Source organism: Berkeleyomyces rouxiae, assembly GCF_048999995.1.
Source record: "Berkeleyomyces rouxiae strain 22BRR77 chromosome Unknown BrBRR77_ptg000007l, whole genome shotgun sequence".
NCBI lineage: Eukaryota > Fungi > Ascomycota > Sordariomycetes > Microascales > Ceratocystidaceae > Berkeleyomyces > Berkeleyomyces rouxiae.
Window position 1 is genome coordinate 1171969 of NW_027396497.1, and position 25975 is coordinate 1197943.

At 53.0% G+C, this 25975-nt stretch overlaps 4 protein-coding genes across 4 annotated transcripts; all 4 read left to right on the forward strand.

Annotated features, from left to right (window-relative positions):
- Nucleotides 1-4: 4 nt before the first annotated feature.
- On the forward strand, nucleotides 5-9949 carry BROUX77_006088 (uncharacterized protein; the record flags this gene model as incomplete). Its single annotated transcript, XM_073751034.1, has 5 exons — nucleotides 5-3467; nucleotides 3885-6728; nucleotides 7162-8440; nucleotides 8509-8792; nucleotides 9171-9949. The coding sequence occupies 5 exons, from the start codon at nucleotides 5-7 to the stop codon at nucleotides 9947-9949; spliced, it is 8649 nt and encodes a 2882-aa protein (XP_073603958.1).
- Nucleotides 9950-10510: 561 nt separating this feature from the next.
- Nucleotides 10511-16542, forward strand: BROUX77_006089 (uncharacterized protein; the record flags this gene model as incomplete). Its single annotated transcript, XM_073751035.1, has 3 exons — nucleotides 10511-10569; nucleotides 10729-15354; nucleotides 15744-16542. 3 exons carry the CDS (start codon nucleotides 10511-10513, stop codon nucleotides 16540-16542), a joined length of 5484 nt encoding a protein of 1827 aa, XP_073603959.1.
- A 5133-nt stretch (nucleotides 16543-21675) lies between these two features.
- On the forward strand, nucleotides 21676-24279 carry BROUX77_006090 (uncharacterized protein; the record flags this gene model as incomplete). Its single annotated transcript, XM_073751036.1, has 1 exon — nucleotides 21676-24279. One exon carries the CDS (start codon nucleotides 21676-21678, stop codon nucleotides 24277-24279), a length of 2604 nt encoding a protein of 867 aa, XP_073603960.1.
- A 410-nt stretch (nucleotides 24280-24689) lies between these two features.
- On the forward strand, nucleotides 24690-25733 carry BROUX77_006091 (uncharacterized protein; the record flags this gene model as incomplete). The annotated part of the gene is made up of 1 exon (XM_073751037.1): nucleotides 24690-25733. One exon carries the CDS (start codon nucleotides 24690-24692, stop codon nucleotides 25731-25733), a length of 1044 nt encoding a protein of 347 aa, XP_073603961.1.
- Nucleotides 25734-25975: the final 242 nt, after the last annotated feature.

The window sequence follows — 25975 nt, forward strand, 5'->3', positions numbered from 1 at the left end:
GGAAATGGGGGCTAGGGGTACTTATATAGATGTTGTTCTAAATAAAACTTGTTCTACCTCTGCCTTCGTCGACTCCGGTTGCCTGTGTCTTGCCACTGTCTCTCCGCGCACCGCTACCCGCGCCCACGCTGCCATCCTGCCCATCTGCCCTCGTCCAATTGCTCAAGTAGTTGATGACCGAAATCCACCCGTCATAGACCAAGTTGCTGTCTTCGATCTTGGTCTCGGAGGATTGGACGAGAAACTCTACGCCTACATCGTCCCCGGTCAGTCTGAAGACCTTATCCTCGGTCAAGGATGGATTGCCAAACACGATGCTTCCCTTCGCCCCGCGCAAAACGAAGTATTCATCCGCCTGCCCACGCCTCTTCGCCTGACTACAACCACCGCTGACCCCAACGTTCTCCCCGTCTCCGCCCGCGCCATCCGTGCCTTCCAGTTGAGAGCCCGACGCTCTCCCAATGTCCGCATTTTCTCCGCCACGCTCCATGACATTGAGAAAGCTCTCAAAGCCAAGATCTACACCGACCCCCGTGCCAACTGTCCCGAGTGGCTTCTTCCCGTCATCGACGCCTTCGATAGGAAGAAAGCTTCTGAGCTTCCCCCGAACCGCCCTGGAATTGATACAGAGATCCGCCTTAAACCAGGCTTGTCCCCGCCCTCGTGTCCTCTGTACTCAATGAGCCGAGAAGAACTGCTGCTCCTCCGGAAAACCCTCTACGACCTGCTGGACGCTGGCTTTATCCGAGCTAGTAGTGCTGAAGGCGGTGCCCCCGTCATCTTCGTGAAGAAACCTGGTGGTGGTCTTCGTTTTTGCGTAGACTACCGTGCCCTGAACAGCGTCACGGAGAAGGATGGTTACCCGTTACCACTGATCAACGACACCCTCCGTGATATTGCTGCTGCCAAGTACGTTTCCAAAGTTGACGTCATCTCTGCTTTCCATCGCCTCCGTCTTAAAGAAGGCAGTGAAGCCTACACGGCCTTCCGCACCCACCTCGGCGCGTATGAATGGCTGGTCACCCCTTTCGGTCTCACTGGTGCTCCTGCTGCGTTCCAACGTTTCATCAACCATGTTCTCTCCCGCTGGCTTGGAATATCCTGCTCCGCTTACCTCGATGATGTAGTGATTTACAGCTCTGACTCCCACGAACACCACCGTGACCTTGTCCGTCAGATCATCCGCGCTCTTGGAGATGCTGGCCTGCAACTTGATTGGGACAAAAGTGAATTCGAATCCCCGTCCATCAAGTACCTCGGCTTCATTGTTGAACCCGGCTCCGGCATCCGTGCAGACCCAGACAAAGTCAAAGCCATCCAGGAATGGGAGGCTCCCACGTCTGTCCGCGGAGTCCGTAGTTTTCTTGGGTTTGCCAACTTCTACCGCTGTTTTGTCCCCGAATACTCCACCGTCGCTGCTCCCCTGACTCTGCTGACCAAGAAGGACCAACCCTTCAAGTGGGAAGACGAACAACTCCGTTCGTTTGAAGCTTTGAAGAAGGCCCTTGTCTCTGCCCCGCTCCTTGCCACCTTTGACCCTGACCTCCCCACCATCGTTGAAGCCGATGCTTCCGGCTGGGCCCTGGGAGGTTCCCTCAGACAGCAAGGTGCTGATTCTCTTTGGCGTCCTGTTGCTTACTTCTCGCGAAAGCTCAGCCCAGCGGAAGTCAACTACCCTATCCACGATAAGGAAATGTTGGCCATCCACTCCTGCCTCCGCGCTTGGCGCTCCTACCTCGCTGGCATCCCGTTCGAAGTACACACCGACCACCAGAACCTTTTGTACTTCCAGAAGCAAAGAACCCTGTCAGAACGCCAACGCCGCTGGGCCCATGAATTGTCCGAGTTCGACTTTCGGTTAATTCATCGACCCGGCGTTACTCAAGTGACCTCCGATGCCCTTTCCCGCCGCGACCAAGACCTGCCCCAAGACCTCTCCGATGAACGCCTCCAGTCCCGTGTCCACCAAGTTCTGCGCCCTGACGGGCCCGACTTCGTCATTGCCGCCGCCGTTTGGGCTAAAGAGCCTGACAAAGACCCTGAAGGAACCCTGACCCTCGACCACGCTGCCCTAGATGCCCCTTTTGCTGACCCGGAACTCCAGACCCTCTGGCACTCGGCACTTACCCGTAACGAACGTTATTGGCAAGCGCGACAAGCTGTCCAAGAACAAGCCCGCTCGTTCCCCAACGAGTGGGGCCTTCCTTGGCAGATCAGCGAGTGTACCCTCGACTCCGCCACCCGTCTCCTCTGGCGTGACCGCCTGTGGATCCCGTACTACGAGCCCCTCCGCACTCGTATCATCCAGCAAGTCCATGACTCCACGCTTACCGGTCACCCTGGAGGATCAGCAACCCGTGATCTAGTCAGCCGCTCCTACGCTTGGCCTGGCCTCTCTGACGATGTCCGCCGCTTCGTTGGTAATTGCGACACTTGCGGTAAAAGCAAGATTTGGCGCGACCAGAAGCGTGGCCTCCTGAAGCCCCTGCCCGTCCCGGACCGTGCCTGGCAAGAACTCGCCATGGATTTCATCGTCGGTCTCCCTGAGTCCGAAGGCTGCACTACAATTTTGGGAATCACCGATCGGCTGTCGAAGAGTAAAATCTTGATACCGATGCAATCTTACACTGCCCCAGATGTTGCCAGAGCCTTTATAACCCATGTCTTTGCTCACCACGGCCTACCTCGCGCCATCACTTCCGACCGAGGCCCTCAGTTCACCGGTTTATTCTGGACAGAAGTCTGTCGCCAACTCTCCATCACCCGCCGCCTCTCCACCGCGTTTCACCCCGAGACCGACGGCGCCCAAGAGCGTTCCAACCAAGAGATCGAGACTTACCTTCGTGCCTTCACCGCTTTCCTGCAAGACGACTGGGCTGCACTTCTCCCCCAAGCCCAGGTCGCCCTGAACAATCGCACCGCTACTGCCACTGGCCTTTCCCCGTTTTTCTTTACCCACGGTTACAACATTGACCCCCTCGACTTGACTACCGACCACGAACCAGGCTCCACCGTCTCCCCCGCCACTGCCGGCCACAACTGGCTCGCCAAGCACCGCGACGCAACCGCGTTCGCCCAAGCCTCCATGGCTGTCGCCCTCGAAACACAGGAACGACATGCCAACCGGGGACGCCAGGCAGCGGAAGCTTTCAAAGTCGGCGACCGAGTCTACCTGCGTCTGCGCAACGTGCGCACCATCCGCCCCTCCAAGACACTCGACTGGCTTGCCTTGCCGTACCGCGTGATCCAAATCGTTGGCACACACGCCGTAAAACTCGACACGCCCACCGGTATCCACCCCGTCTTCCACGTGAGTCTTGTCCGCCGCGCCCGTGATGACCCTCTGCCTTCCCAAGTCCTAGCCAACCCGGAACCACCTGCAATCGCGCCCGAAGAAGCCTCCGGCGATTTAGTGGCTGGCGAGTATCTTGTCGACGAGATCCTACGACACAAGGTCGTCGACAAACGTCACAAAGTGCTCGTCCAGTGGACTGGATGGGCAGAGCCAACGTGGGAACCCTTGTCACACGTCAAAGACACAGCAGCCCTTGAGAGATACGAGCAGACCCACGAGTGCCCCTGGAAGTTGCCAGTAGTCCCCCGGAGGAGAGGGAGGAGGAGGCGATTGTAACGATCTATGGATCGAGGTAGGCTCAGGCTCCGCCCTCACCGCCGTTTACACCGCCGTCCACACCGCCTTGCATACCGCCGTTACTCACCGCCTGCCAAACCCGTGTGCACACCGCCGTTGTCAAGGGTACGCGTCATGCCTCTACCGCGTGTATATAGATAGTGTTGTTTCCGCCCGTTTTCTTGTACATTAGTCTTTTCTCTTTATCTGTTTCTTAATTTATTTCTGCTGTTCTAAAAGCGTTCTCCTTTAGACCGTAAAGCCTTACACACCCATGCTGTCGAAGATGCTAAGTCTACTCACTGGACTACCTTTCTTTCTGACGCTGACAACGAAAAGGTCTACACAGCCTGGAAATACACCAAGCCAGCCACGGCGAGTTACTTCCCCCCCATCCAGGGGCCAGACGGGTTAGCCAATACCCCCGAGGAGAAGGAAAAGGCTTTCCTGACGCTACTGGGTGCTACGTCTAGCGCAGGTGTCGACCCCCGACCTGACGTTGCCGATACACACGACCCCCATCACGACCCCCATCACGACACCCCCCCGAACGACACCGACCGAAGCATATACCCCTGGCCTGACCTTACAGACCACGAGATCAAGGAGGCAATCATGTCCGCCAACGCCAAGAAGGCCCCCGGGCCCGACGGCATGAACGCCAAGATCATCCAGATCGCCTTTGAGGCCCATCCCGCGCCCTTTCTCTCCGTCTACAAAGCCCTGTCTCGCCTCGGAATACACCCCACACTCTGGAAGCAAGCTACTGGGATTGTGCTCGCGAAAGACGGAAAGGCTGATTATTCAGTCGTAAAGTCCTACCGCATCATCTCACTGCTCAACTGTCTAGGCAAAGTGCTCGAGAAAGTCTTTGCGACCCGCTTAGGGTACCTCGCTAATTGCCATGACAGCTCGCTTCTAGACGACACTCAACTGGGAGGCCGCAAACAGCGTTCAGCCATGGACGCCGCTCTCGTATACGTCAGCCACCTGCAGAAGGTCAAGGAGATGAAGCTCGTTCCAAGCACTCTCTTCCTTGACGTCAAGGGCGCTTTCGACCACGTGTCAAAGCCCTGCTTGATGCGCAGCTTACGTGAGCTCGGTCTTCCCCTGGTGTTCCGAAAATGGGTTGCTTCGTTCCTCCAGGACCGTACTGTCGGCCTGCACATCGAGGGTCAGCCGTTTCCGATGACCCCGGTTAACATCGGCATCCCCCAAGGTTCCCCCATCAGTCCTCTACTCTTCCTGTTGTATGCTCGGCATATAGTGGCTCGGGTGGCCGGCGACACACCACAACTTCAGCTGTCGTATATAGACGACTTCAGCGTAACCGTGGCGTCCAAAAGCCCGAGGCGTTCGGCGGCGCTTCTCGAAAAACTCGTGACGGAGCTGCGGGCCAAGGCTCGCGACTACGGCATTGAGTTTGAAGAGAGCAAAACTGAGCTGATCCACTACACCGATGCTGCAAAGTGGGCCTCCCAAACTGTCCGAGTAGGTGATGTCACTGTGCGTCCCCAAAAGATGGTCAAGTGGCTAGGTTTCCATTTCGACAACAGACTTTCGTTTAAACAGCACGTCCAGGCACGGACCCAAAAGGCTGAGATCGCGTTCCGCGGCTTGCTTCGGCTCGCTTCGAACACGCGTGGACTGTCCATCGCGGCACTCCGTCAGCTCTACATCTCCTGTGTGGGTACCGTCGCCGATTACGGATCAATTCTCTGGTATGACCCGTCAAAACCCCAGCTCAGTCTGCAAAGGGTATACCAGAAACTGCAAAGCCAAGCTGCCGCCCGTATCCTGGGTACATTCCGCGGTTCACCAACACGCGCTGTCGAAGTCGAGGCCGGCCTCCCGCCCCCCTCTATTCGATTCGCCAAAGCACGCATGGCCTACGCCGCTCGCACTCTCCGCCTCCAACGCAACCATCCCGTCCGTGTTGCGTCCCAACCCGACAAGGACGAGCTTGCCCCCGATGACTCAGACCTGCCTCTCCTGGGGCATAACATGAGTGTCAAGACTCGACTCGGCTGCATCATGCGCGAGTTGAAGCCATTGGTGGCAGGCATGTGGAGACGAGAACGTCGCCGACAGGAGTGGGATAGTCCCTGGCAGCCGCCACTGACCGACCGCATCTCCATCGTCGTCGACCCTGGACCCAAGGAGGACGCTGCCGTCAGGCATGCCCAGTTCTTGTCAAGACTTCCGAACGATGCCGTCACCGTGTATACGGACGGCTCCAAAGAAGGCTCCAGGTGCTCACTTGCAGCGTGCGTGGTCGATACCAAAACCGGTGAAGTCAAAACGAAAGTCAGTCATCGACTGCAAGATGTGGAGGTTGCAGACTGCGAGAGCGCCGCCATCGTGGAGGCACTCACGCTCCTCGCCAAAACAGAAAAGAAAACAAAGCAAGCTCGCCCCTGCTATGTGTTTGTCGACAGCCAAGCTGCCATTGCGCGGCTCCGCAAGCACGGCCACTTCGCGTGGCAGGCCCGCCGCGTCCTCGGTACATTCACGTCGCCAGTCACGGTGATGTGGTGTCCCGGGCACATGGGCATAGTGGGGAACGAGATTGCAGACGCGGTTGCACGCCAGGCTCTCGAGAGTGATGATGAACGCAAGTTCAGCTCACTGGGCAGTGTCTTCGCTAGGGTTAGGAGGTTTACCATGGACAAGTGGGAGACTCTCTGGGCTTTTGAGCGAGACACCGCCGCTGGTCCCTCCCATGGCTCGCACTACCTGCGTACCATCGGTGGTGATCCAGTTCTCCGTGCTAAGGCGCCCAAGGTTTCCGGACCAAGATGGCTCACCTCGGCGTACTTCCAGATGAAGGTGGGTAAAGGCAACTTGTTGCCCTACCTGCTGCTTATCAAGAAGACGGACTCGGACCGGTGCCGCCGTTGTCAAGAACATGAAAGCGAGAGCGTTGAGCATGTGCTGCTGCACTGCGCCGCATTTTCTGCAGAGCGTCAAGAGATGGCCATGGCATTGAGTCCTAAGTCGCTAGATCTTCCGACGCTTTTCAACACGAATAACGGAACCGAGGTGCTGCTGAAGTTTGTTCGCAAGACGGGTTTTTGCACAAAGGCCTGGGTAGAAGGTGTGGGGAGAAGAGAAAGTAGTGGTGGGAGGAGAGTGGAGGAAGTTGAGGAGTGAGGAGGAATTGGTGCTTGTGTCTTTGGACAAATTACGGTGTCGACCACGACGTATTTCCTTTGTCGTTGATTTTTGCTGGAGTTTGGATGTTGTTTTATTGTACCTTGCTATGTGTAGATTTACTGCACCTCGCCATAACCCTATCAGGTTCCATGCGAGTAATGAATAAAAAAAAAAAAAAAAAGACCACGACGTATTTCCTTTGTCGTTGATTTTTGCTGGAGTTTGGATGTTGTTTTATTGTACCTTGCTATGTGTAGATTTACTGCACCTCGCCATAACCCTACCAGGTTCCATGCGAGTAATGAATAAAAAAAAAAAAAAAAAAAAAAAAATCAGCCGTTCAAAGTGGTTCACTAAGCTTGACGTCGTTGCAGCGTTCCATAATATCCGTATCGAGCCAGGCCACGAATGGAAGACCGCTTTCCGTACGCGCCTGGGCTCCTTTGAATGGAACGTGATGCCGTTTGGTTTGTCCAATGCTCCTGCCCAATTCCAACGCTTCCTGAATTCCGTATTGCAAAAGTACCTCGACCTGTTTTGTTCTGCTTACGTTGATGACATCCTAGTGTACACCGATGGCTCCCTCGACGAGCACAAGGAACAAGTTAACCACGTCCTAGCCAAGCTCGTGAAGGCCGGACTGACGGTTGACATCGACAAGTGCGAGTTCGGTGTACAAGAAGTCAAGTACCTGGGCTACATCATCAAGCCTGGAAAAGCAACAATGGATCCTGCCAAGGTGCAAGCAGTGAAAGACTGGCCCGTACCCAGTTCCAAGAAAGAGCTCCGTGGCTTCCTAGGATTTGCCAATTTTTACCGCCCGTTCATCAAGAACTTTGCCGAAGTAGCCGTCCCTCTCACTTCACTGACTGGTCACCTAGTTCCCTTCGTCTGGTCTCCAGAATGCCAAGCTGCCTTCTCGTCACTCAAAGATCTCTTCTGTGCTTCGCCCGTCTTGCGCCTCTTCGACCACTCTCTGCCAACAACTGTCGAAGCTGACTCTTCAGGCTACAGCACTGGAGCTGTCCTATTGCAGCAGCATCCAGATGGCCTGTTTCCATGTGCCTACATCAGCCAGAAGCTGTCTCCTGCCGAGTCCAACTATGAGATCCATGACAAAGAAATGTTGGCAATTGTCCGAGCCCTGAAAGAGTGGAGAGGAGAGTTACGTGGCGCCCAGGGACCCATCCGAGTGTTAACAGACCACAAGAACTTGTTGCATTTTACCTCTGCGCAACAGTTAACAGAGAGGCAAGCTCGTTGGGCTAACCTGCTAAGCGAGTTTGACCTAACACTGGAACACCGTCCCGGGAAACTGTCCCCACTGCCCGATGCTCTCTCCCGTCTTCACATGCCTTCAGGTCCCGATGATCCCCGCCTACAAGCTCGCAACCAACAGCTCCTCCAGTGTTTGCCCGACGGTGCCCTGAAAGTCAGATCTGCTCGCGTTACACTGCCATCCCCGTTCCGTAAGGAAGCCCTCAGTACACTGTGGGAACAAGCATTGTCAGCCGACTCTGACTATGCGGCAGCATGCGCAGTGGTTGCCTCTCAGGCGCCCAAATGGCCAGACAGCTTGAAGACTAATTGGCGAGTGTCACTGTCCGAATGCTCATTGGACTCCGAAGGTCGACTGCGATACAGATCAAGATTGTGGGTACCCCAGTGGGAACCTCTGAGGACAGCCTTGCTACAAGAGATTCACGATTCCGTGACACTAGTCCACCCCGGCCAAAGAATCATGTGTCAAAAATGGCCAAATCGACAGAAAAACTCACCAAAACGACTCTGAGCAACAGCTCAATTGATTCCAAGACTAGTTCGAGCAGTGCATCGAACAAAATGGACAAGAAACCGACCGCGCGCGATGAAAGGCGCCGCACGACGCGCCTGGGGCTGAGTTTTGCCCAGATGGCGAGCCAGGAACCGCGTTCCGACGACGACGAGCTGCTGCGTTCACCGTCGCAGCATGCGCCCGTCACCTCATCGATGAAAGTCGATGCAGGTGTTTTTTTTTTTTTTTTTTTTATTCATTACTCGCATGGAACCTGACAGGGTTATGGCGAGGTGTATATTAATACTATACACGAATCAAGGTTTAACGGAATCTCAAACAAGCTAGCTACTACACATAATATACTCCAAACCCCTGGCAGGGAGGCAGTTACATCTAAGATCCCACAAATATAATCCCCAAGTTATGACAGAAAGGAAATACATGAATAGCTTTTGGTATGAATTTCCAACGAGCAGCACTAACCCCAAGTGCCCCAGTCAAGGTTGACTGCTCGTAGAAAATTGGCGTCACTGGTAGGAATCGAACCTACGACTTCTCGGTAGCTAACTGAAAAGCCTTGCCAGGTGCTATACCACTGCACCACAGCGACCGATGCAGGTGTTGAAGATGCGCCGGTGGTTGAGATTCCCTCGACACCCGACTCGCGCGACTCGGACGCGACAACGCCGACGCCTAATGCACTGGATGGGAACCTGTTCGTGTTCAGCCAGGCTCAGCGCGATGAGAACGACACCAACAACACCAACAACACCAACAACAACAACAACGACCAGACGATTCCGGCGAAGCGCGCCCGAGAGATTGCTCTCATGTTGGAGCGCAAGCGCCGGCGCGACGAGCAGAACGCCGCCATCATGAACGAGGTCTTCCTTGTTCTAGAACGACTCAAGGAGTCAGCCTCCGAGGCCCAGCTGATGCGCATCCTGCGCCAGTTTGGCAACGAGTGCGGGCTCGTCGTAATGTCGCGCCACGACCACAAAACGCTGGTTGAGATGGAAGTCTCAAAGGCTGCCCGCCCCAAGCCAGCACACGAGGCTGCAGCCGTGGCTGCGTACAGCGAGGCTGCGACACAGACACCTGAGGTGCCAGCCGCGCCTTCTGTCCTGGGCAGTGAGCCCTGTGCCAGCAAAAAAAACGCCACCCCTGCGCCTAAGGCCAATAAGCGCAGACGCCGCGGCAAAAAGGCCAAAAAAAATGCTGCGACCGCCGCAACCGCCGCAACCGCCGCCACTGACCAGGCTGATGCTATGGTCATCGACACCGCTGGCGACCAGTCCAGCACACCCGACACCACTTGTTACGGGTCGTGGACCCGATGTTGGATCATCTTTGGGCTGATCCATGTTGACCCACTTTTTGTGTGATTTGAAGTTGGGTCCACTTTCGGGTTAGGGTTTGTGGACCCACTTTTAGTCGACCAGGGTGCGACCCACTTTTTGTGTCACAAGGGTCGGGACCCACTTTTATGTGCACGGATGTTGCTCCACTTTTATTGTACAGGGGTCATAGGGCTGGTTGCCCTGGTGGGGCGCACACAACTGGATTGTCGAACGCCTATAAAGCAGAGCCAGTTCCCCCATCTTTAGTTTAGATTTTCTTCTTCCTTTTCTTTCTTTTCTTCCCTATGTTAAAGATAATAAACAGCATTTGGTCATAACTATGAGATTCTCTCATACTTAGTGAAACCCGTCACATATTATCTTTAACATCTTCTTGAGTTTTCTCACGATCCCCTGGAGTTACGGGATCCGTTCAAGAAGTTTTATATACAGTTTTCATCCCTCTATTTGGATATGTTCCTATCCCTGTTCTACCTGTTTGTTTTTATCCTATTTGGGCAAGTGCAATCTTATGCCATGTTGAGCCCTAGGACCCCCAGTTTTCCGCCTTTCCTCCCCGCCACGTTGCCACCCCAGGTCGCCACCATGCCCCAGCAGACCGAAGTCAACCCGCAGCCTGATGTTACCACGTTCCAGTTGTTACAGTCAGTGCATCAGCTGTTATCGAGCCAACAATGTTCCCCCTCTCCCACACACAATATCTCATGGCCCCAGTGGGATGGTCAGCCCTCTTCGTTCAAGCGTTTCTTCAATCAACTGAAGCTTAGAGCCCGGATCAGCCATCGCCACCGCCTCACTCCCAGCGAAATATGTTTCGAAATCTTTATGAGTATTCCCCAAAGCCAGCAGCCACGTTTGGATCTTTGGCTCGATCAAGGGGAAGCTCACGACTGGGACTGGGAGAAGCTTTTAGAACACATCAACGACCAGTTCACCGACAAGCAAGCTGTGATGAAGGCAGGTCAGAAGTTGATGACCATGAGAATGGGAGAAGCGCAGACTTTCAACGCGTTTCTGCAAGACTACGAATATTCGCTGAGCGCCTGTGGAGGTTGGCATTGGCCCGACAGATGCAAGATCCTATTCATAGATGCGGCCCTCAACGACACATTACAGTACCACCTCACTCCGAAGAAGTTACCCGACGACGATTACAACAAGTGGGTGACGAAAGTACGGACTATAGCTGGAAGAGTTGAGTGCTTGCCGCAATACGAAGCAAGATATAGAGAAGGATCTAGCAGCACGTGGTATGTGCAACAGCCAGTCGACCAAGAGGAGTTCCCGATCCCTGAAGCCGCGGAAGAATCGACAGACGAAGAAGACACCGAAGACGGACCCGAAGTACAGGTCCGGAAAGTACAGTTTCAGCAGAAGTCAGAAGTAGCAGCGTTGATCTCCCAGTTGGAGACCGCTGCCAAGATTATAGAAAAGAAGAGCCAGCAGAAGTTTGCTGAACCCCCGAAGCCACGAGCGCCATGGAGAGCGCAATCTGATATCGAAAAGGCACGACTACGACAAGCCTGTTTCCGTTGTTTAGAGCAGGGCCATCGTTCGTTTAGGTGCCCGAAGTTTCGCCCAGCAGAATCGCCCGCAGAAGTACATGCAACGACAACCCCGGAGAACCACAGTATCGACAAGAAGGTTACCAGGAGAGAATCCCCCACGAAGGACCGGCATGAACCTATTTCGCCACGAAAGACAAAGATTACGGATGCCCCCAAACAAGCGATTTCCCAGATGCATTCGTCCCCGTTCCTGATCGAAGCTTTTATCGACAACTCCTTCTACTGTGACGCCTTGTTCGATAGCGGATGCCTAGTAACGTCAGCCTTCAACGAATCGTTGGTGAAAAAGAAAGGCTTGCAACGGATGCCGATAACGAAGCGTGAGCTACGGTTAGCCGAGAATGACGAAAAGAAGAGATGGATTTCGGAAATTGCCTTTTGTGAGCTCGACATCGACGGACGCAAAGAAACAGTCTATGGTTACGTTATCCCCAATCTAGCTTACGACATGATTTTGGGAAAGCCATGGATGGAGCGCAACGATGTCGTTTATTTGGCCAAGGAACGAGTTATTCGTCTAGGTTCCGGAGCTGACGCCCTTATGGTTCGAGAGAAAGGTTGGCTCGACGCGCATGTTCCAGGCGCAAAGGCAAACATGGTTATGGCCTCTGTTTTCGCCGCTGAGATTCGCCATAGCAAGAAAAAGAAGGAAGAGATCCAGGTTTTCGCCGCCACGATCCACGACATCAACAAGGCTCTTGAAGTTAAGCGTCGCATGACCCTAGGAGAGATTACCGAGCAGCTTCCCGAAGAACTGAAGCACCTCGGCCACGTGTTTTTAGACGATGAGAAACGAGATTTGCCGCCCAACCGCCCCGGTATCGACCACGCTATCAAGTTAACCAAGGACAACAACGGCAAAGAGAAAGAAGTCCCGTGGGGCCCGCTGTACGGTATGTCTCGAGATGAACTCTTGGTCCTGCGTAAAACACTTTCGGATCACTTGGACAAGAATTGGATCCGAGCCAGCAGTTCGCCCGGTGGTGCGCCAGTCCTGTTTGTACGAAAGCCCGGGGGTGGCCTACGATTCTGTGTCGACTACCGTGGTATCAACGCCATCACGGAGAAAGACCGCTACCCCCTGCCCCTCATTAGCGAGACGCTGCGTTCGTTAGCCAAGGCCCGTTACTTCACCAAGGTTGACGTCCGCGCTGCGTTTCACAAGATTCGTGTCAAAGAGGGCGATGAATGGAAGACGGCTTTCCGGACAAGATTTGGACTATACGAGTGGCTTGTTACGCCTTTTGGACTTACTGGAGCACCAGCGACCTTCCAAAGATACATCAACAGCACTCTGCGTGAACATTTGGACGATTTCTGTTCCGCCTACCTCGACGATGTGTTGATTTATACCGATGGTAGTCGCAAGGAGCACATGGAAAAGGTCGAGCTCGTGCTGAAGAAGTTGGGAGATGCGGGTCTGTGTTTGGACCTTAACAAGTGCGAGTTCGCAGTTACGGAAACGAAGTATTTGGGTTTCATCATTCAGGCCGGCCAAGGAGTCAAGGTTGACCCAGCGAAGGTTGCCGCTATACGAGAATGGGTTCCGCCGACCAACGTCAAAGGGGTCCGCAGTTTTATCGGATTCGCCAATTTTTATCGTCAGTTCATCGACTCGTTTAGCGAAGTGGCGGCCCCTTTGGTCAGTTTAACGAAGAAGGGTGTCCCGTGGAAATGGGGCCAAGCCGAAGAGAGCGCGTTCGAGACGCTCAAGAATTTGTTCATCACGGCACCAGTTTTAGCAATGTGGGACGAAGACCGAACGACGGTGGTGGAGTGCGACTGCTCTGGTTGGGCACTTGGAGGCACTCTATCCCAGGTTGATGATGACGGCAAGTTGCGTCCGGTTGCGTTTTTCTCCAAGAAGTTGAGTCCTGCCGAAGTTAACTACGAGATTCATGACAAGGAGCTTTTGGCAGTGGTTAAGTGCCTTGAGGAATGGCGAGGCGAACTTAAGAGTTTGGGAGCGCCTTTCAAGATTTTGTCCGACCACAAGAACCTACAGTATTTCATGACGACTCGCAAACTTTCGGAGCGCCAGGTTCGGTGGTCGCAGATGCTTTCGGAGTTCGATTTTAAGCTGGAGTTTCGGTCAGGCAGCAAGAGTGGAAAGCCCGACGCCCTCAGTCGACGACAGCAAGATGTTCCGCAAGGCGAAGATGACGACCGCCTGAAGTCTCGGATCATGAAGCTCATCAAGGACCAATGGATTCCCCACACAGCAACGGTGCCTGTGGCAGCTGGTGACATCGCAGAAAGCCCCGACAATGTCCCGGACGGATCACGACTGTTTGTGCAACCGCACCTCCAAGAGCTTTGGGACCAAGCGAAGGACCACGACTCGGATATGCAGGAAATGTACCAAGCTTTGGCAGCAGGCGAACGAAGTTTTCCCCCGTCGCTGACCAAGAAGATAACGATATCCATAGCCGAGTGCGAATTCGACCAACGTGGAGCACTGTTATATCGCCACAAGTTGTTTGTTCCAGAATGGGAACCCCTACGGACGGCACTGATTCAGAAGACGCACGACTCACACATCACAGGCCACCCCGGACGCGACGGCACGCTTGCCATTCTGTCCCGCGAGTTTTTCTGGCCAGGTATATCGCGAGATGTGAGACGTTTTTGTGCGAACTGCAATGTTTGTGGGCGGTCGAAAGTGTGGCGCGAGCGTAAGAAGGGATTACTGTTGCCGCTTCCGATCCCGCAGCGACCCCACTCGGAGCTGGGTATAGACTTCATGACTGAGCTCCCCGCGAAGAAATCGGGAGATCCCCGCTACCTGATGGTGATTGTTGACCGTCTAACGGGAGGTGTTGCCTTGGAAGCCATGAACACGATGAAGGCCGAACAATGTGCAGAGAGTTTTCTGCAGTGTTACTGGAAGCACCATGGTTTCCCGCGCGCGCTGGTCTCTGATCGAGGCACTAACTGGACGAGCGAGTTTTGGACTCATCTTTGCAAGCTTACTGGTATCGAACAACGGTTGTCGACAGGTTTCCACCCACAGACTGACGGCGCAACGGAACGGATGAATCAAGAAGTTTTGACATACTTGCGATCGTTCATCACCTATTCGCAGTATGATTGGCCAGACTTGCTCCCCTCGGCCATGTTGGCGATCAACAACCGGAATACCTCGATGGGAATGAGTCCGTTTTTCCTGACGCACGGTTATCACGTCAGCCCAATCGAGCAAGTTACAGCAGAAGAGTCCGTTCCGCGAAGGCTAGAACACCGAGACGCCGAGAAGTTCATTCAGAGACTCCACGAAGGCTGGGAGCTAGCACAGGCAGCCATGGCAGCGCGACAACAGGACATGGAAGATCAGGCCAACCGATCGAGAGGCCCCCAGGTTCGGTTCGAAGTCGGAGACACCGTGTGGCTAAAGCTCAAGAATATTTCGACGCCGCAGCTATCAAAGAAGCTTTCCTGGACGAACGCGATGTACAAAGTCAGGAAGATTGTCTCTCCCCACGTTGTTGAGTTGGACGTGCCGACAAATGTTCACCCGAGATTCCACGTCGATTTGCTCAAGCCCGCCAGCCAGAACCCGTTCCCGTCGCAAGAAACGGACGACACGCAACCGCCGCCAATTGAAGAAAACGAATACGGCGAACCCGAGTACCTTGTTGAACGAATCCTGAGAAGCCGCCAGAGACGCGTTGGAAGAGGCTACCGCAGAGAAGTTCTTGTCAAATGGGCCGGATACGCAGAGCCAGATTGGAGACCGCGCGTTGATTTCGAGGACACCGAAGCGCTTGAGATGTTTGAAGCCGAGTTTGGAACAGAAGACGATGTGGGCGTACCAGAAGCTGACGCCCGGACAGGCCCCCGCACACGGACGAGAGGAGGGGGGTAATGTTACGGGTCGTGGACCCGATGTTGGATCATCTTTGGGCTGATCCATGTTGACCCACTTTTTGTGTGATTTGAAGTTGGGTCCACTTTCGGGTTAGGGTTTGTGGACCCACTTTTAGTCGACCAGGGTGCGACCCACTTTTTGTGTCACAAGGGTCGGGACCCACTTTTATGTGCACGGATGTTGCTCCACTTTTATTGTACAGGGGTCATAGGGCTGGTTGCCCTGGTGGGGCGCACACAACTGGATTGTCGAACGCCTATAAAGCAGAGCCAGTTCCCCCATCTTTAGTTTAGATTTTCTTCTTCCTTTTCTTTCTTTTCTTCCCTATGTTAAAGATAATAAACAGCATTTGGTCATAACTATGAGATTCTCTCATACTTAGTGAAACCCGTCACACCACTACCTCGACCACCACCTCGACCGCCACTACTACTACCGATGACGCCGCCTCGCCTCCCGCCCCGGACACGGCTATGGCTGATGCCGACGCGCCCACTGAGTCCCCCGACACGTGGACCGTAGTCGCCAAGCGCGCCCAGAAGAAGGCTGCCGACAAAACCACGACCCCCGCCCCCAACACGACCACCACCACGACCACCACGACTGCCCCTCGCGAGAAAACGGCCGTCGTTATTGTCACCACACCCGAGTCGAGAGCCAGCGCGCTGCCCCAGCGACGCGTGCGCGACGCGGTGAACCGCCTTCTTGGCAAGACTGCAGTGTCTGCGGTCCAGCGCACCAAGGCGGGCAACATCTTGCTGCACGCTGTGGACAGTGAGGCCGTCAAATTGATGACCTCCAATCTGCAGCGCGTGGTCAAGGAGCTGTCCTGCTTTGGCGCCTGCGAGTTCACGCGCGCCACATCTCCCGGCTCCAGAACACACAAGTCGTCAAAGCTCTGCTTTGTCATCCACGGTGTGCCGATTGAAGACGGTTTCGACAGTCTCAAGGAGCTGCCCAAGGACACGGCGGACTTCAACGGCGTCAAGATCTCCGACTCGCTGCGCTGGCTTGTGGTCCCTGCCAAGGGTAAGCAGGCTGGCTCGGTGGTCGTCGAGGCCCTGACCCAGGCTGACTACGACAAGTGTGTCGGCAAAAACGTCAACGTCGGCGGCGCTATTGTCCCAGCAGTGCCCTACGTTGACCGCAAATCTACGACAGACGGCCCCCCTCGCCTATGAAAGAGGGCCCTACGGCCGGACAACGTCTACGCATCCTTCAGCACAACGTGCACAAAATGAAGGCTGTTCATGAGACAATACTTGAGGCTGCTGCAACCGGAAAGGCGGACATTGTCTGCATCCAGGAGCCTTACACCATAAAACTCAAAGCTGGGTATAGAACATTGACGCAGCCGGGCTTCACCCTGTATTACGGATAGGGCCCAAGGAAACCATTAGGGTTCTAGAAAGCCAACGACTCAGGACAATGATAGGTTCCAGAGGTGGACAGTCAGGCCTGCGCGGATATACGGCCGGGAGGAGAGGATAGAACTCTCTAGGTCGTATGGTCGGTTTGAGGTAAAGAGGCACACTCAACTAATTGATCTTATAACACACGGAAGGGAATAAACAATCACAGGAACACTGAGGTAACGAAGACGACAGAAGGTACTGATGCAATGAAGGCTATCAAGAAACAAGTGATAATTAAAGATATAGTACTAAAGAAGAAGGTACTATCGAAGAAGTGATACTATAAACTAGTATACAAAGAAGAATGGCAAAAGGGGTGTATGTGATTGTTAAGCTTGGGGAGCAAGAGTTAACCTGATCACACAGGGCAGAAGGCAACGCTATTTAAGGCGTTGCAGATTCTGACAACAGAGATCTTCCCAAGCTAGAACCAAATCACAGATAACCGAAAGTGGGGACATACGTAACTCAACGTTACCAGACGCTACTATCAAACCGGATGTTAGTTCACGAGATAAACCAACACGGCAGCAGCAGAACTGAAAATCCCTCAAGACACCCAGGCAACGATATGTCGCGTTACAGCGATATCGGCCTAACAGGTGTGGGCCCCACGCTCAAACGCTGTTGACACAAAAGGAACGAGAATAGCAGTCAACTCAGAATAAGCTGCATCAACTGCAGAGTACCGAGTTACCTAATAGCGATGATCTATAGTGTGCAAGCCGGCCACACCCGAGTAGATAAACCGGAGTGACACCTCAAGGTTACACAGACCACCAAGTGGTATAACCGTATCATCATACGTCCTTGGAACATTAGCGTGACACAACGGAAGCGGGGTAAGGTGCCAGGCATAACCCTATGCAATGGCAATGGCAAGAATGGCTATTCATGACAGTATGCTCCTTTTAAATGACTGATTTCCACAGCAGTACTAAGATCGCCACATCCTAGACTAGAATCAAGTCGGAGAATTCGCAAAAGGAAGCCGGGCATCTAGGGACACGGAAGTCCACCGGGCTTTGCAGAATCGGAACAGAAGGAATAAGCCAACCATACGGGTCTAGACACAGCATGACTCCGCAGGCAAGAATTGTAGATCTCGATGCACCAACAACATCGTGACGTATAGGGGATCAACGGAATCCCTAGCATGAAAGCTTGTACATCTGATCAACATAAAACAAGGCCTTGAAGTGCAACGACAACTTCGTAAGGGCCTCGTGTCCACAGACAAGAGGAAGGTAAAAAAGAATGGGAATAACGAAAGGCAACCTCATCAACCGAGGGGCAGCACCAAGGATCTTAAGTGGGAATAAGTTGAGAACGCAGCTCAGTACCCGCAAAGGCAAAGGTTTTTCAACCTTGTTGTCCTCCCTAGTTATGGCATTGGTCATAGAAGTAAGAGCCAGGCCTGTAGGTTATAACAAACAACAATCGCTCAGTTCCATAGCCCATAAATCTGTTGCCTGCAAGATGCAGAAGGTCCCCTGAGAACTACCAAGTTCTGGTAACAAGTGTACACCAGAGTGGCTACTCAGTTGGCACAATCATCAATCGCCGCGACATAATCGCCTCCACAATAGCTAAGAACCCCCTGGGACATGGTTCGATGGATGTAAACGAACACGATTCCGGTTGTGGGAGAATAGACTAACATGTGTAATGGGGACTCATCATCGATCGGGTAATTGGTATATGACAACAGACAGCATGGAAACAAAGACGTGCAGGATCCGTAAAGAGTATTGGTGAAAGGGGAAAACAAGAAATTGGTAAAGTCAGCTTGTCAAACTTGGCAGTATTTCAGCACAAGATACAAGACTGGCCTGCACCACCATAGGCAGGACTTCGAAGAGGGACATCGTGTTTCTTTTAACGAGAAGAAAAACAACAAGATATTGTCCAAAAGAGAGAGGCAGAGAGTAGGCCCAAGTGAAGACACAAAGAGGTCGCAGAAAGGAGACATAGAGTAGTCGCAAGTAGACGTAACAGAGTCGAAGAAAGTAACAGGCAAGAGAGCTGTCCAAAGTAGAGGACACAGAACATGTCACAAGAAGTAGACGTATAGTGGTCGTAAGTAGACACAACAACAGCCGAAAGAAAATAGTCCGAACAGTGGCCTAACGCATTAGACACAACTGTGGCACGAAGACTAGACATAACTGTCAAGAAGTGGGACAGAAGCGAGCTGTTAACAAAGCGAGTAGACAGCAACTGTCAATACCCAGACAGACACGGGCTGTCAGCAAAGCGAGTAGATATAAACTATCAATACCCGGACAGACACGAGCTGTCGGCAATTATAACCCAGCAGGGGTCAAACGCAAGCACCATAGTGGTCAAAGAAGAGACACAAAAAAAGCAGTCGCCGATGGACACACGGTGTCACAAGGAAGAGGCATTAAGAGGTGTCAACCCAAAGAACAGACACGAGCTGTTCGTAGAACCAACGAGCTCAGCAAAGAACAGACACTAGCTGCTGATATCATATAAATAGACCCAACAGGAGTCAAAACAATTAGGCAAGACAAAGGCCAAGAAATACAGACACAGAGGTCTAAAAACAGACATAAACTGTCCAAGAAATCCCACAAGAACTCAATAACATGCTTTGGCACAATGGCAGGTGTGTGAGTAAACTCAACAACAACACTTTATACACTCAGGTACCATGTTGTAACTCAAAGTAATCTGGGAGTTGGCAACATCATTGCTGCAAGCCAAAAGGTGCATAGCTGGTAGACATGGCTTTCTGGAAACCCCCGTTCAGATGTGGCAAGTTGTAACGACTGGTTGATGCGGGACCAAATGAACAGCTTATAAAATAAGGTAGTTGACCGCCCGTAAATCAACAGAAGATCGTACACTGCCTGGTTCCCGAGGACAAAGAATCGGAGAAGCCAACACTGAAGAAGTAGGGGCAATGAAGCCACGTGTGAGCATGCCATCCAGGTTTTGCTTGACAAGTTGCAAATTTAGATGTGCATCATCAGACGGAAGAGTATTGATATGTTCGGCAGTCGAGACAAGATTAACAGCATGACCTGCGTCTTGACAAGAGGTGGTTGAAGGTACACCATCCCGCAAGAACACCGGACGCAAATCATAATAACTGTCCGAACTGCATTCGGGATATCGCTTGTGCACTTGTTCTAGCCGTAGGTCATCCTGATCAACAGGATCGAGAACCTGCTCAGCGGTAGTGCGGTGAGCCCGCCGGTTCTCATTGCTTGCAGTGGAACGCAAAGCTTGAGACGACATTAGCCTAGAGGAACAAAGTGCTTCAACGAAATTAAAGGAGCTGGGACAGAGACAGTGCCATCAACTGACTGTCCACAGAAGAAGAGAAGTAGATTGAGAAATGGAATCAACTAAGAACCAGAAAGAGCCGAGTTATGACTAGCGGACGAAGAAGGTTGTGTAACAACAGCAGCGCTAGTATGATCATAGGAAGACGGGATATCGGCCGTAGTCGAGAGCCGGAACGAAAAGAAGAATAAGGTGTGCTAAAGAATAACAAAGAGTTGGAAGAATGTGTGAGTCTTTAAATGAAGCTTAACAAAATATTACGGATAGGGCCCAAGGAAACCATTAGGGTTCTAGAAAGCCAACGACTCAGGACAATGATAGGTTCCAGAGGTGGACAGTCAGGCCTGCGCGGATATACGGCCGGGAGGAGAGGATAGAACTCTCTAGGTCGTATGGTCGGTTTGAGGTAAAGAGGCACACTCAACTAATTGATCTTATAACACACGGAAGGGAATAAACAATCACAGGAACACTGAGGTAACGAAGACGACAGAAGGTACTGATGCAATGAAGGCTATCAAGAAACAAGTGATAATTAAAGATATAGTACTAAAGAAGAAGGTACTATCGAAGAAGTGATACTATAAACTAGTATACAAAGAAGAATGGCAAAAGGGGTGTATGTGATTGTTAAGCTTGGGGAGCAAGAGTTAACCTGATCACACAGGGCAGAAGGCAACGCTATTTAAGGCGTTGCAGATTCTGACAACAGAGATCTTCCCAAGCTAGAACCAAATCACAGATAACCGAAAGTGGGGACATACGTAACTCAACGTTACCAGACGCTACTATCAAACCGGATGTTAGTTCACGAGATAAACCAACACGGCAGCAGCAGAACTGAAAATCCCTCAAGACACCCAGGCAACGATATGTCGCGTTACAGCGATATCGGCCTAACAGGTGTGGGCCCCACGCTCAAACGCTGTTGACACAAAAGGAACGAGAATAGCAGTCAACTCAGAATAAGCTGCATCAACTGCAGAGTACCGAGTTACCTAATAGCGATGATCTATAGTGTGCAAGCCGGCCACACCCGAGTAGATAAACCGGAGTGACACCTCAAGGTTACACAGACCACCAAGTGGTATAACCGTATCATCATACGTCCTTGGAACATTAGCGTGACACAACGGAAGCGGGGTAAGGTGCCAGGCATAACCCTATGCAATGGCAATGGCAAGAATGGCTATTCATGACACCCTGGTTGTGCCGTTTAATGTTAGGAATCTCGAGGCCATGCCTTTTTTTTTTTTTTTTTTTTATTCATTACTCGCATGGAACCTGACAGGGTTATGGCGAGGTGTATATTAATACTATACACGAATCAAGGTTTAACGGAATCTCAAACAAGCTAGCTACTACACATAATATACTCCAAACCCCTGGCAGGGAGGCAGTTACATCTAAGATCCCACAAATATAATCCCCAAGTTATGACAGAAAGGAAATACATGAATAGCTTTTGGTATGAATTTCCAACGAGCAGCACTAACCCCAAGTGCCCCAGTCAAGGTTGACTGCTCGTAGAAAATTGGCGTCACTGGTAGGAATCGAACCTACGACTTCTCGGTAGCTAAGGCCATGCCTTTGCGCCCGCGGGTCTTGACCTACGTCCGCCAAGGCCTGCCATTTTCTGTGCTGTTCGAGTTTGGCGATGCTGAGAGCGATATTCAGACCCTGCGCATCCTTGCGTCGGAGCCGTTTTCGCTTCTCAATGTCTACAACGAACGCCAGCTGACTGTGCAGCCTGTCCCCGAGACCCAACCCCGCCCCTATACCATTGAGCGCACCAATCTTTTATCGCGCAATATTGACACCAGTACTTTGCTTCTCGGCGACTTCAATCTCCATCACCATTGGTGGAATTCCCAGCGAGAGCATCCCCACGAACCACGAGCTGACTCTTTTGCTAACTGGCTGATGTCGCAGAATGCCACCCTGATTGTCGACGACGACTACGTTGAACGCAACGGCGGCACATACGTCAACAGCAGCACGACCTCGGTGATCGACCTCGCATTTTCCCTGCGGTCTCGACCGGGCCTGTTTACGAACTGGAGGTATCTTCAGGAGACGGGCTCCGATCACCGGGCCATCAGTTTTGATTACGTCAGCACCACCACACCCAAAACCCTAACACGTAACCCGGCGTTCAACACCAAGACGGCCGACTGGTCGCTGTTTCGCAAGGAATGGCTGGCTGGCCAGGCTGACCTTGAGCTTCAGCTGTCCCTGGCAGAGATTTCTGCAGACGGTGACGCAATGGCGCGACTGCTTTCCGAGGCCCTGCAATCTGCTTGTCAGAGGTGCATGTCAGTGAAGAGGCACAGTGCCCGCGCAAAGCCATGGTGGACGCCCGAGCTACAATCACAACGTCAGGCCGCATCGCGCGCAGAGAGAAGATACAGACGAGGCAGGCTGTCGCTGGTTGAGTTTCATTCGATTCGCAACAAGTACACCCATGCTGTCGAAGATGCTAAGTCTACTCACTGGACTACCTTTCTTTCTGACGCTGACAACGAAAAGGTCTACACAGCCTGGAAATACACCAAGCCAGCCACGGCGAGTTACTTCCCCCCCATCCAGGGGCCAGACGGGTTAGCCAATACCCCCGAGGAGAAGGAAAAGGCTTTCCTGACGCTACTGGGTGCTACGTCTAGCGCAGGTGTCGACCCCCGACCTGACGTTGCCGATACACACGACCCCCATCACGACCCCCATCACGACACCCCCCCGAACGACACCGACCGAAGCATATACCCCTGGCCTGACCTTACAGACCACGAGATCAAGGAGGCAATCATGTCCGCCAACGCCAAGAAGGCCCCCGGGCCCGACGGCATGAACGCCAAGATCATCCAGATCGCCTTTGAGGCCCATCCCGCGCCCTTTCTCTCCGTCTACAAAGCCCTGTCTCGCCTCGGAATACACCCCACACTCTGGAAGCAAGCTACTGGGATTGTGCTCGCGAAAGACGGAAAGGCTGATTATTCAGTCGTAAAGTCCTACCGCATCATCTCACTGCTCAACTGTCTAGGCAAAGTGCTCGAGAAAGTCTTTGCGACCCGCTTAGGGTACCTCGCTAATTGCCATGACAGCTCGCTTCTAGACGACACTCAACTGGGAGGCCGCAAACAGCGTTCAGCCATGGACGCCGCTCTCGTATACGTCAGCCACCTGCAGAAGGTCAAGGAGATGAAGCTCGTTCCAAGCACTCTCTTCCTTGACGTCAAGGGCGCTTTCGACCACGTGTCAAAGCCCTGCTTGATGCGCAGCTTACGTGAGCTCGGTCTTCCCCTGGTGTTCCGAAAATGGGTTGCTTCGTTCCTCCAGGACCGTACTGTCGGCCTGCACATCGAGGGTCAGCCGTTTCCGATGACCCCGGTTAACATCGGCATCCCCCAAGGTTCCCCCATCAGTCCTCTACTCTTCCTGTTGTATGCTCGGCATATAGTGGCTCGGGTGGCCGGCGACACACCACAACTTCAGCTGTCGTATATAGACGACTTCAGCGTAACCGTGGCGTCCAAAAGCCCGAGGCGTTCGGCGGCGCTTCTCGAAGAACTCGTGACGGAGCTGCGGGCCAAGGCTCGCGACTACGGCATTGAGTTTGAAGAGAGCAAAACTGAGCTGATCCACTACACCGATGCTGCAAAATGGGCCTCCCAAACTGTCCGAGTAGGTGATGTCACTGTGCGTCCCCAAAAGATGGTCAAGTGGCTAGGTTTCCATTTCGACAACAGACTTTCGTTTAAACAGCACGTCCAGGCACGGACCCAAAAGGCTGAGATCGCGTTCCGCGGCTTGCTTCGGCTCGCTTCGAACACGCGTGGACTGTCCATCGCGGCACTCCGTCAGCTCTACATCTCCTGTGTGGGTACCGTCGCTGATTACGGATCAATTCTCTGGTATGACCCGTCAAAACCCCAGCTCAGTCTGCAAAGGGTATACCAGAAACTGCAAAGCCAAGCTGCCGCCCGTATCCTAGGTACATTCCGCGGTTCACCAACACGCGCCGTCGAAGTCGAGGCCGGCCTCCCGCCCCCCTCTATTCGATTCGCCAAAGCACGCATGGCCTACGCCGCTCGCACTCTCCGCCTCCAACGCAACCATTGTTGGGGTTGCACCCTCAAGGACCGACGGAAGCCCGACACCAACACTAACGGCGTATCCTCGAAGGACTAGTCCGGCGCTGGTACGGCAAAACTAATGCCAGACCAGAACCAAGACTAACGGCACTTCCTAGAGGAACTAGTTGTCGTCGCCGCCGATCGTCGGTTGCCTCCCTTTCCAACAGGATAAATAGTCGCATTGTTTCTACACCATTTAGAGAGTTTAGTTTTGTTCTTCAATTCGAGATCTTTGTCCCTCTGTGTCCCTTTCTGTGAAGATCCAGCTTAGCGTAATCACACCTTAACATCATCTCGAATTCTCAAACCCCCCTTTCCCTTTTCCTTTTTTTTTTTTTTTATTTTTCCTTAAGTCACTCTTATCTTTCCTTTTTTTTTACTTTACCGCCGACCCGACGAGGGATCGAGATATATTTTTACTTTTCTTTTACTTTGCCATTTGAATATCCACAGCGGCCAAACCCTATGGCCCCAAACTATTTTGCACCCTCTGACGACGATTCTTCCTTCCACCACAGCTTCCGAGAAGACAGCATACTACCAGAAGTCCCCGGTGAGCCAGAGGTTTTCCACGAAGCAACAATGGCTCACAATAACGAAATGCAGGGACTCCCCAACTCCGCCCCCGCGACCCCAGTGGTTGTGCGAAACACCTCCTCCGACCTCCGCCCGGTCCGTTATGACCATACGCGGCCTGATCTCTACCCAACGTACCGGTCATACGTGGAGATGAAGTACCGCTACGACCACAGTCACTTCAACGGCGCAGGAGGGTTCATTCTGCACTGTTACGGTCTGTTAGCCGACAATGCCTTGCTCCAGGCACAGACCTACATTGCCCGCATGAGCCGCGATCCATCGTTGGAGAACGTGGATAAGTTCCTGGAATTCTTGGACAGCTGCTTCGAGGACACCTCAGCTTCCCGTCGTGCACTCTTGGAGCTGCACACCCTCAAATGCCGAGGTGCCTCTGCTCCGGAACATTTGGCTCGGGTCAGTCGGTTGATGCAGATCGCTGGCTGCTATAGACTGAGCCACGAAGAGCGCATAATGAATCTGAGGCGCACCCTCCCCGGGCAAGTGATGTCTGCCCTGGCTGGTTTCCCAGACCCCCCAACCTACGAACAATACGCACAACAGGTGCTTAATGCCTGGCAAAAACTCGACGAGTGTCGGCATGCCCACCCTCCGAGGAACCCTGCCCGGACGTCCCAGTTCCGCAATGTCCCGGCACAACACTCCCCTGATGCCATGGACTGGGCGCCCACCCATAACAGTGCCCCCCGTCGTGCCAAGTGGGTCTCCAAGGAAGAACTCCAGTCACGAAGAGCCAGAGGACTGTGCCTCCGTTGTGGCGCTGGTGGCCACATGTCCCCTAACTGCCCATTCGAGCGTGCCCGCCCCCCGGTACAACAGAGTGTTCGCGCAGCCACGAACCTCCCTCCTCCTGTACTCGAAGAAGAGGGCGAAGAATATTACGAGACCGCCGAGGAGGACTCGGGAAACTGATCGCCTCTGCCCCAAGTCGTGGTCAGAGGCCCAAGCAGGTTTTCAAAGACGACAAGGCTGCTGTGAAGGAATGGGAAGAGTTGAATAGATCTATTACCAACACATCAATTCAATTAGATGCAGTGATCAACAACACTTGTCCCGTGATTGCATTGATTGACACCGGTAGCGCTTCCCCCTCTATGATCAGCAGTGACCTTGTAAAGAAATGGAAACTTGATACGCATTTCAGTTCGCGTCCC